Below are 12469 nucleotides of genomic sequence, written 5' to 3'. Positions count from 1 at the left end.
GGCTCACTCAGGGCGGCATCTATGCTAATAGAGCAGATCGTCATCGGTCATGGGCGGGGCTTGACGTCACAGTAGGGGGAAATCTGGAACAGCGTATTTCCAGACACTGCTTCCGATTAATGGGGATTATAAAAGAAGGAGTGGGTGGATTTTTACCATGGATTTTTACCATTATAGGCTGGTTGTTTACACACACTGTGGACACATAGATGGCTTAGTAAATCTGTATTTAAGGTTAAAGGTGCAGTATATAATACTGACAGCTAGTGGTTGAAATGGGTACTGCAGTCAAAATTCAAAATATTGGAGAGGGTTGTTTCTCCCGCCCCCTCCTCCTCAGGCTCTAAGCTCACGCTGGATGCCAGTTTGAGAACTTGCAACAGGAACAAGCTCAATTGACACTTCGCCGGGAGTTTGATTGACAAGCGATCTAACCAATCAGAATGCCGCATCCGCTATTTTGTCCGACAAAGCAGCCAGTAGTTAGAAGATTAACCTCGGTGGAGTTAAACTTGAAAAATTGTGTATATTGACGTCTTTCTGCGTTTGAGACAATATTCATTCTCATGTTCATTCATGTTTATTTGACGCTATAAATGGACTAGTAGGAAGAGATGATCGGTTAACGAGCCTCTTGAGCTGAGGCGCTACAGCAATCTGTCATGACCATGGTCACGACACGTTAAAGAGCCACAAAACGGTTTTTATTGTTTGAATTTCTTTAATAACTACACTGTTTGAAAGCTGGGACTTTGTTTAATATCATAAGTAACCTGCTCTGTCTTGTCTGTCGACGTGTTGTCAGTATGATCTTTGCTTTGCGATGTATTTTTCACTCTGTGTGGCGTGACAGCGCCATGGCTTGTCGGACAAAGCAACAGTAACTAAGGAGGGTGGGTCTTTGCGAAGGGTCAATTAACATTGGAACGCGACAAGCCTTACACAGTTAGTTGATGAGTTGATTTATCGTGAATAAATATTTTAATATGCTTCTGGACTTTTCAGATGGATGCCGAGGCTTTTCAGGTTGATTAGAATCTGCAGTCTTTAACCTAGTTTGTTTGCTGGCATCCCTGGCTACAATACACTGTGTTTTTCACTAACTGGCAACACGGGGTGCCGAAATACTATTGGGTTAATTGGCAGAGGGTGGGATCACACAGACCTAAACAAAAACAGACATTCCGACACGGAACGCACAATTATGTGTTCAAGAATGTGAATCTCTGCCAACATATAATGGTATTTTTGTGCTTTAGTACAGTGAAAAAAATTACATACAGCACCTTTAAAGCTACAATATGTAGATTTTTCACCACTAGAGGTCACCTATTCAAAATAAAGGCGTAACTTGATGACGCAGAGTTTGAACCTGGAATTTTGGGAGATGTTGTCTTCACCTCACAGCTGGTGGAAAAGAATCGGGATGGGACTCAGGCAGAAATCATGTTCATGGATGAGATTATTAAAGTTACTGTAGTATGAAGCAGCGCAGGGTCGAGTGCTGTTGGAGTGGATCGAGGCCGCTGGAGCGATTGCTAATGAGAGACGATCTATTGCTAATGAGAGACGATGCCGCAGTCACCGCTTCCGCTTCTTCCGGTCAAGCGTATGAGGTAACACAGCGCTATTGATCATATTAGATACAGTGAGATAGATTGATATTAGAAAATCATATTAATAAATGCTGGATGGCTTGTGCTGATAAATGACATAAAATTAATTTTAAAATGTACTATATGATGGAGGAAATGCTGTATTACTTAGCTACTTGACAAAATACAAAATACTGACAAAATACTGTTTTCCATGGTTACTACAAAATAAGACCCAAAACCGAGGGTAACGCGCATATGACGCCATTGACAGGCAACTCCCAGACACGTCCCGTATCCTTGTATCCTTGTATCCTTGTAAAATATATAACACTGGCCTGGTGGTTTTTGCATATTTTACTGCAAAAATCTTACATATTGTGCCTTTAATATGAAATTCCTTCAGATAATCTTATATAACAAATCAAATTTTTCATTTATTTCAGTGCAAAGCACCAATAAAACTGCTGACAAATATTAAAATATCAGGCCACTGGGACTCTTCTTCCATTATTTTATCTCCCTCTGGTTCTATTATTATCTAAAGTTATCTGAAGTTTATAAACTATTAATGTTCAGTCTGATGAATAATGCAAAGAAACAGTGAAGTGAAGTTCCATCATAAGGAAAGATGGACTGCACATCATGACTTATACTTACACGTTTTCCGAGCGGAGTCCTCTACGAATAGAGAGGAGATGTCCTCGTCAACACCCGCCTCATTACGAGCGATGCAGGTATAGGCGCCGGTGTCTTCGAAATGGACATTACTGATGTGCACCTCACTCCCGTTAGCTGGAGAGAAAAATAAGAACGCAGGAAAGAATGAGTTGAACTTTTCCTCCATCACCTCCTCTAAATCACTTGTGAAAGAAACAGCTCCATTTATGTAAGTTCCTCTAATGGGATCATTGAAACATTTATAGCGTTCTCAAGTTGTCATGTTAGCTTTAGCTGACTTTGGAGGATGTTTTTTGATGAGAGGCCCCACAGGGGGGATTGTAGGATTGAGTAAAGATCTAGATTATGACAAACACGTCAATCACTGCAACAGTGCAACCAGCAGGCATTACGGCTATATAAAGCTTCTTCAGAATGACAAGATCAACGTCTCCTTGTGTAAAGACATGGGCACATTTTTTTCAATGCGAAATCAGCTAGTGTAAAGGCTTTTGGTAAGAACAGAGGACTGTGCTGCCATTAGGGTTGGGAATTCTCTGAATTCAAGTTCAGAACCGGTTGCATTTATAATAAAATGTTCTGTTTACGGTTCTCACATGTACATTCTTCTGTTGATGCAGTAAGAATACTATATTAAAATACTCTTCCACTACTGACTCAGCACCATATTAACTGCTAATGAATCTACAAAGTCAAACAGATGAGTGATTATGGAATGAAAAGCCACTTTTCCACCGTCGCGCCGAACAGTTCTAAGAACATTAAGGAACAGTTTCAGTTATATTTCTACTTGAGTTTGGTTCAGCATGGCACGATTACAAACCGTTCTCGGCCCGGAATCCTAAGCAGGTCGCCACTCACGATTGGTCGCTTGTCTGTTGCCTGACTAACAGTTTCTCTATAGCTGGTTAACACAAGTTAATAGTAAAAAATAAAAGAAATACCTGATCATCTTCCACAATGCGGTCCCTTACATCTCATACCAGTAGTAAACTCTTGCCTTACCAAGGCAACAACTGATATATTTGTACCAAAGAGCTCTGTTATCAGCCCCACAGTGGAAAATGGAACCATATCCGTACCGGTTGGGCTGAATCAGCACGGAATGGAACAGTTAAGCAATGACAACAGTTTGACTCGATGGTGGAAAAGCAGCTAATGACTCTTATAAGATTATTATCTCATAGTTTGGCAGTAAAATTGCATTTTTCCCCCAAATATTATTCCTTAAAAGCACTAAAAGAGTCTTTAAATTGAAGGAACCATATGGTGTAATTCTTTACGATTCACATCCATAATTGTCATATACAGTCTAACTGTTTAAATACTTGTATCCTTAAAGGTGAAATGTGTTTGCATTTCTGTGAAATTTGCAGCATTACAATCATAAATCATAAAAAGAAACAGAAATGCCCAATGGCTATATGTTTGTACCCTGAAGTGTGAGTTGTTTGGAGAGTTTTGTTGTGATGTCCATGCCATTCTTCAGCCAAGAGAGTTGTGGGTCGGGGATGCCCTCAGCGTAGCACCGCAGACTGGCTGTGACCCCCGGCTCGCGTGCCTGGCTCTCTGGGTACACCCGGATAACAGGGGGCACTATGAAAAAAAAAATATCGGAAAAGACAAAGTGTAAGCAAAGATATTGAATGAATGAACAAACAACATAATGGGCTGCATTTCCCAAAAGCATTGTGAGCCAAGTTGATTGTAGAGACCATTGGTTGCAATGGTTTTATGATCTACTTTGGTTTACAATGCTTTTGGGAAACGCAGCCCTGGATGGTCAGAATGATAAAATAAAATGTTTTTTATTCTACTAGAACAGGCTTTTAAATATCCTGTATTCTATAAAATCATTGCTATATTATTTTCATGGCTAATAATATTATTTCCTTTATTTAACCAGTTTACTTTATTTAGAACTCTGAGAGGAAATGGGAGAAATGAGAGGAAATGTTTGGACAGCGGTGGCGAGGGCACAATTTTGTGGCACGCAAGGGGGTTGATTTAATGAAATGTTTTGCTTCAAGGCATAGGGAGTTGAATCTGAGCTTTAAGCTCCCTGGGACTCACACTATTTACTGTGGAGTTCAACTCGTGATTGAAAAGTAGAAATCATTTAGTGTAAAAATCGCAAGCTCAGGTCCTTGTGGTGTTCCAAGATCAGCTCATTGGTAATGAGCAGATTATGATAATCAGTAAACCGTGTGAAAACAAAGCCATGCATGAAGGAAATGTAGGAAAGCATATCAGCATATCTAGAGTGTAATACTGAGTTTGAGAAAGTCTCTAATATCATTTTAAAAGCACAAGTTTAGAAATCAATATTTTACCCTATTTAAATATTAATATAATAAGATAAGTGCTGCTTTTCCATTTAAAAAAGTACCATAAAAGAGGCTGGAATGATTCAAAGCACTCTGAAGCCATTAAAGTAGATTTGTGCGAGAAACAAACCAAAATTTAAGGCTCTGTTTACACTAGCGCGTTTCATTTTAAAACACATAACCTTTCCTACATTTATGCCTGTCGTTTACACAACTTTGGCAATTTCGACTCCCTGAAAATGGAGACTTTCGAAAACACTGCAGACCCCGTTTTAGTTTGAAAACGCCAGGGTTGTGTTTCAGTATGAACGGACCAAAATGGAGACTTTTGAAAATGATGGTGTGGCTGCCCACGTTCGCTCTGCGTATCCTTGACGACGGCGTAAACAATATCATGGAGACTGAACTGCAATCTTTGCTGGCTTTGTTGTCATTTTTAGCAGCCATTGTGCAGTTAAACTCTGTATTTTTTTTAATACTGCAGCTGCCTACATGAGCAAGAGGCAACTGTACGCACATTCCCAGTGTGCATGAACGGTCATGTGACATGCGTTTTTGGTCGTGTAGTATAGATGGAAAAAAAAAAAACAGCATACGGTACATGAGACGCATCCCTTAGTCCAACGGTCTTTCTTGGATGCCAGTTGAATACTTGATTCTGATTGGTGATTAAGCAAATGTGAATATGCTTGTATATTTAATATGTTCATTATATGGAAAAATACCTGGGATAATCTTCAAAAACCCTCAAATTTTGAAAACAAAACAAAATAAAACAACAACAGCATAAAAGTTTGAGAAAAAAAAAATTAAGGTAAATAATGAGATTTTTTGGGTGAATTATCCCTTTATTTATTTATTTATTTATTTATTTAAATTTAAATTCTTTTATTTATTAATTTAAATTATAGCTGGAGAATTACATTAGAAAAACCAAGTGGCAGAATTTTGGTTAAATGAGCTAAAACATAACCAGCACTTTCTTATTCTTTTTCTTTACTAAGCTTAACCTAGAAATGATATAAAATACCTACGAATGACTTTTCTTTCTCTCTCTCTCTCTCTGTGTGCACCTGTATCTGTCTTTGTGTCTATTTTATTACCTGGGGATCGACTTGAGATTGTCCCCTGTGTGAAACACATCAAAGCTGACAGCTCTATCACAAAATTCTCATGGCCCCTCGTCTCCTCCAATCTCCCTCCTTTTATTCCTCTGCCCTCCTTTTCTTTGTTTTCCTCAGTGTTGTTGATTTTCTGTGAGAATAAGCAAGCGCTTTGGCTCGGCAGCGTGTAAGTCCGCCATCACTGGACCGGATAAATTCTCTGTGTGTATTCGTTCCTCCGTGAAATTGAGAGTCAGATTTATTAGTTTATGTTTGTCTTTGTCTCTCTTGGTGTGCGGACGTGTCCATTACATGCGGCACAGAGAATTGTGTGTTTTTCTAGTGCTTTTGTATGTGCGTCGGTGCTGATGAGCTTTCAGAGTCCTCGATTAGAGTTTCCTCTCCATTTCACCATCTGTGAGACTCAGCAGGTCTCTGTGAACCTGTCTGAACCCTTTCATTTTCCTAGCTAACACTGCTCTTAAACAAATAATGAAAAATGACACCCACTCACACAATGTATACATTCATCACAGTCGAGATGGTTATTAATATTTTAGTTTTTTTGCCTGTTTTATTAACCTTGGTTAACCATCAAACAAAACCCTGCATTGAAAATAAAGCAACAACATTATAATGTCATTATTGTAAATGAAAAAGCCGGTAAGGACAACAATTTAAAGTCTTAAGGTTAGCCGTCGTTCACGTGTGCTGTGTAGGAAATTAATTACAAATGGTTCATCTGCCATAGAGAAATATAAATGCTTTAGCTTAAATTGAACTACACATATGGAATAATAGTTTAAAAAAATTCTCAGCACAATGACTGTGGGCTTTTTGAAGAAAAAAAGAAAAAAATTATATATTCCAATATTCCATTGCTCTTGGTCATCAGGAAGCATAATTAGGTAAAGGGGAGCACTATTGCCCTTGTGGCTGAAAACACAAAAAGGGAGAACATGTGTCACATCCCTTAATTAATTTCTCATTTCCTCCCATCTCTGACCACGATTAATTGCTAGGCAACAACTCTGGAGGCGTTCAATTGTTTTTCATTCAATTAAATTGTGATGGTATCATTTAGGGCCATTTGATTGCTGTGTGTTTCATGTGTCAATGAGAACTAGCAAGGGAAAAGGTGGCAGGAGACCAAGGAATGGTAAAAAAACTTACATTTCAGCCTCATAGAACAAGAAAGATGCAAAAAGACACATTTGCTCATCATAAAAAAACAAAACAAAACAAAACAAAAAAAAAAACATGGACGTATGCAAAATAAAGCACTTTTTTATTTTAAATTTAAAACTTTAAATCTCTCAAATCTCTTTTAATCTAAAATAAATGTATTTCATTATTTATTATGCATAAATCTGCATTACAAACTCTAATTAACACAAGTAGAAATATAATAATAATAATAATAATAATTAGCATTATTTTTATTATTATGCATAAATCTGCATTACATGCTGTAAATAATTAATACATTACATGCTGTAAATACTATAATTACTATAAATATAAAGTAATAGCTGAAACATAATAAAATTATTATTATTTTTTTTTTTTAGAAATATAGAATAAGTGTATAGTTTTTTTTTTTTAAATGCATTTCATTTAATTTACTATTAATTGCAAAAAAAAACAAAAAAACAACAACAACAACAACAAAAAAAAAACATTTAAAGACCCATTTACAAGAGCCAGTGCCCTGAACCACTTCAAGGAATGAAAACAAAAACCGGAAATGAAATTTTAATAGGAACATACACAAAAATGAAAACTAAATCAAGTTTAAACATTCTGAAAAGAAGCACTATTTGAAATTACTATTAGCCAGTTAATTTTACTGTTCTGTTTAATATTTTAATTTGGCAGTCAAACAATCATGAATTCAAATAGTATGGCCTATGCAAATGTGATGTTGACGCATACAACGAGACTGAAATGCCCACGCTCAGTTGTCAAGTCATCCTTAGCAAGTCGCAAGGCAATGTGCTGGATCTCAGGAGTTTATCCGAGGATATTTCACCATGGCAAGTTAAATCCAGCATTTGAAATCAGCGAAAATTGCAGGGTAGAGTGTATATATATATGCACTATCATTTAAAATATACATATATATATATATATTATATATGCATTATTTTATTTTTTTATCAACAGTTTTTTTTTTTTTTTTTTTTTACAGTTTACAAATGTTCTAGCTATGTGGGCGGCACTGGACACTCAGTTTTTACTGGCGTTTAATATTTGGCAAAAAATCTTGTGTTATAATAGATGAAGTGTTACGCACAGGCTGAACTGGCTATGACTAGACAGCAAATACCAGACTAAGACACTCTTCTGTGCTCCTCAAAACACATCGTCTTTTGAATAAAAAAAATGCTATAGTTATTTAAAGAACCAGTTTTTTATTTACCCTTGCACTGCAAACAAGCAGATACAGTATCCAAAATGCGTGCAGGACTCCATTTATGATTGAGGCAGGTGGAGCTACTGTATGTATGAGGTTTTGCCTATAGTTTGAGGGTCCGCTGGAGTTACAAGGTTTAGCAACAAGCTCTATAGTATAATGTTCTGTCATCAGTTTTGTCGCCTGTCGCTTTAAATGCTCGAATGGATTCTGATTGGCTGTCATTATTTTTATTGTTCATCAGCTGGAAAAAATTTATTCCGAAAGTGATTCCAACAATACCGTTTCTCTGTGCCGTGATCGTTATAGTTGTTTAGTGAACTCTACTATTCTCTATTCAATTTTAAGAACTATATCTTTTTAATTATTGTAATAATTATTATCCTTGGTGTGAACTTGGTAAGTCTTTCTCCAGTAAAACTTCATCAACATATTTGACTTATTTAGTGATTATTAAAGCATGTAATGTATACGATGTTACATACTATAACATATGACATGATAATGTTGTCAAGTACTCATTATCACTGTGTTTGCCATGAACATATACATTGCATAAGATACTGTACAGTACAGTGCATATATTTGATTTTGGATTAAACTCATGCACTCTCGAATATTTGATTCTGACTGGTCATCATGCAGTGAATATGCTTGTATATTACATACCATTAACCTGCAGGGTGTGTGTTTGGAAAAGCTGCTCGTAGCCGTCTGCATGGCAGGTGTAGTTGCCCATATGTGTAGTGGTCACCTTGGTAATGTACAGCGATCCATCATCTCCGAAATCCTGTTAAAAATACACAAAACTACCATCACCGTGACCTTAAAGAGTGAGAGATTATGACACACAAGTGCAAACAACAACCCAGAGCTGGAAATGCCAGAGTGAACTCCTATAATCAACATTAGCTTGAATGCATAAATCTGTAAATAAAAAAGGGGGAGCGCAATCAATTATCCATATGCTGGACAGCAGAGAAAAAAGAGAGCAGCTTGCAGTGAAACTGTTCTGTAACATAATGAAAAGAAAATACAGAGGGACTGAGAGAGAGAGAAAGAAAAGGAGAATGAGGACTGTTAAAAAACAGGGTAATCAATAGGAGCAGATTGCAGCGGACATTTGCATCAGTTCTGCTGCAGGCCATCATTAAAGCTCTACACACACCATTTATTCTCCACATACTGCTTCTGAGAAAAACAACAAACTTAAAGGGACAGTTTATTCAAAATTCTAAATTTTGCCATCATTTACTTAACCTCCTTTCTGCAGAACACAAAAGATGATTTTTTTGTTTCTACGGCAACACTTTAGAATACTGATCCTTCATTAATGAATAACTACACAGGAACAAATGAATAATGCATTATTAACACTATAGTAACTACTATTAACTAACAATAAACTCTGATTAATGAATTAGTAAGTAATAGTGCTCAGTTGTAGGTGGTAGTTCACTATTAGCTAATCAGTAACCACTGTTTTTCATACCTCCCAGAGAACTACTAAGAACTATTATATACATGTTCGTAATTAACATGAATGATGCATAATGTATAATTAATTCTAAAGTGAATGTCATGGCAACCCACTAGTAATGACTTAAGTATTACCAAATACTTAAGAAGAAATTACTAATTATTTGGAACAGTATTGAAACAGTGAGAAACATGATAACTCTCTAGTAACTACTGAAGTCTTTGTAAACTTTTGATGTTTTGTATGTTTTTCTACAGTAATTCCTTATGATATATTTGGTAACACTTGAGTAATTACTAGTGGGTTACCACAATCTTCACTTTAGAATACTGATGAAAAATAAGAAGTAGTTACTTTAGAGTTATATAGTAACTCTTGAGTTATTACTATCCAATACAAAACCTCAATACTGAATACTGATCCAAATAATTAGTAATTCCTTCTTAAGTATTTGGTAATACTCATTACTAGTTGGTTACCATGACCTTCACTTTAGAATTAATTATACATTATGCATTATTCACATTAATTACGAACATGTATATAATAGTTCTTAGTAGTTCTCTGGGAGGTATGAAAAAAACAGTAGTTACTGATTAGCTAATAGTGAACTACCTTATTCAACTGAGCACTGTTACTTACCAATTCATTCATCAGAGTTTCTTGTTAGTTAATAGTAGTTACTATAGTGTTAATAATGCGTTACTCATTTGTTCCTGTGTAGTTATTTATTAATGAAGGATCAGTATTCTAAAGTGTTGCTGTTTCTACTGTTTTTGTCTAAACAATGAAAGTCAATGGGGTCCAAAACAGCATCTGACCCCATTGACTTTCATTGCATGCATACATATTTTTCTATGGCTGCCCCCTAATAGTCAACTGTACATTAGTCGACTAGAAGAGGCTTAGTTGACTGAGATTTTATTAGTCAGTCGCAGAAAAAAAAAAATAAAGAAAAAAAAAAAAACTCCACAGGAAGTGGCGAAGTCACGTAGTCCATGAGGGACAGAACGTTAACGGCGGGTCCTTGCGGTAATTTCAGTTTGTCGGCCAGGAAACGTTTTTTTTCCAAACGTTTGCCTATCATCCATCGACCTCAAATATGGCTTATCATTTGAAACATGTAAGTAGTAGCAACTTTACATGGTTGCTCGCTCAAACGTTAACCTAGCTATCCAAGTGTTTGTGGGGAGTGTGCATTTTTTCAACTTAAAATAGTCTGTTTTTGTCATACAAATAAGAGTTATATATCATTTGAAACATATGAAAGGTGCATTTCACTATAGGCATGTTACTACGGAGATGAGTCAGCACCGTCAACTTCATCTTTGCAGCCAACACTGAATCAGAAAACACTAGTTTATGAAATAACAGTTAAAATGTTATTTTATAATACTAAACTTGTATAAACTTGCAATTTTTTTTGACATATTCCTAATCATTACTTGTGCCAGGGCTTTGCGGCAAGCTTTATGTGTGCACTTGAGTGCGAGGCGTATATTCCACCCCCCCAAATAAACTGCATATAAACATACCTTTAGTCGACTAATGGCTTAAATGAACGACTACTAGACAACTAGGAAAATCTTTAGTCGGGGAAAGCCCCATATTTTTCTTTTGCATTCTGCAAGATGAAAGTACATACAGGTTTTAAATTACATGACAGTGAAATATCTCTTTTAAAATGAGAGCAAGAAAGAAATTGATTCAGAGTATTTATGCAGAATGTAGAGAACATGCAAATATAATGCACTAAAAAATTGCAAATAATTAGTTCTGCCAACTGATGAAAGAATTATGATAAACAGATTAAATTGAAATGAAAATAATTCAAAGACATAACATTATCGTGTTAGATAATAGCATTAACAGACATTTAATCTTTAACATAGTTCTAATAGAACAATCAATGAAGAACAGCAGTTTGGCTGTGTGTTGCTATCCAGTTAGGATACAAAACTCTGCTCACTACAGGCCACGACCTTGATCTTGCAAATGAACATATAAACAAGCCCTTTTCGTCACAATGTGCTCTTAATGAGTAAAAACAGCAGTACAGTAAAAAAAGTGCTTTATAAAGAGGAGACTGAATATGAAATGAAATCAGATTGCACCAAGTCATTTGAAAGTCTAATGATAAGAATAGAAAAAAGAAGAATTAGTACGTAGAGCAACAGGCAGCATCAGAGACAACAAAGGCTGAAGAGAAATGGCATCAATGTCCAAACAAAACCCCATGAAGCTAATGAATTCAAACACCATTGTTTTACAAGGTCAACTGGCCTTACTGACATCCTGATGCCCAGGAACACAAGTGTTTATTTCAAGGACCACTCAGATGGTTCTGATTAAATATGTTAATTTTGATTTGATTAGGCTGCAGAATGCAGTTGAAGCCAGAATTATGTAGTAAGATTGAAAATACGTGGACACTCATATGTACTGCACACAAAACCACAATGAATGTGTATACCAGTACTGTGGAGAATTTAACTAACAGTAATGATGCTGTTAACTTACAGTTAATGAGCTACTTTTACCAATGAGCGCCCATGTAGCAGCTTTAAAACCTAACAAACTGAGGCGATAATCAAACACGCTCTCCAAACCCATCCTCTCTCTCTAATGTTCTGTTGGGAAGTGTGATTCATTTGATTCCCTGTGTGACATTTTATATGATTTTATAGCTAAATATTTACAGTAGTTAAATGTTGTTGTTTCTATATTATAAAGTATAATTTATAAATAAATATAACTATTTAGTTTACATCTATCTTTTCAATAAAAAATAATATATAAATACAAATTCTGTTAATAACTTGGTGTAACTAATTTTCCTAAGCTTGACTGTAGTACTGTGTAAGGGT

General features: G+C 36.0%; 1 protein-coding gene across 1 annotated transcript in view; it reads right to left on the bottom strand.

Annotated features, from left to right (window-relative positions):
• LOC125269889 (follistatin-related protein 5-like) overlaps positions 1-12469 on the bottom strand; it is a 62735-nt gene that overhangs the window by 18091 nt on the left and 32175 nt on the right. The window contains exons 5-7 of the mRNA XM_048192939.1: positions 8792-8912; positions 3711-3872; positions 2256-2390 (exon numbers count right to left, since the gene is read on the bottom strand). Coding sequence (XP_048048896.1) covers positions 2256-2390; positions 3711-3872; positions 8792-8912 — 418 coding nt within the window. The remainder of the gene's footprint in view (positions 1-2255; positions 2391-3710; positions 3873-8791; positions 8913-12469) is intronic.

The sequence above is a fragment of the Megalobrama amblycephala genome, linkage group LG6, assembly GCF_018812025.1.
Source record: "Megalobrama amblycephala isolate DHTTF-2021 linkage group LG6, ASM1881202v1, whole genome shotgun sequence".
Classification (NCBI taxonomy): Eukaryota; Metazoa; Chordata; class Actinopteri; order Cypriniformes; family Xenocyprididae; genus Megalobrama; species Megalobrama amblycephala.
This window is presented reverse-complemented; position numbering and strand designations above follow the sequence as displayed.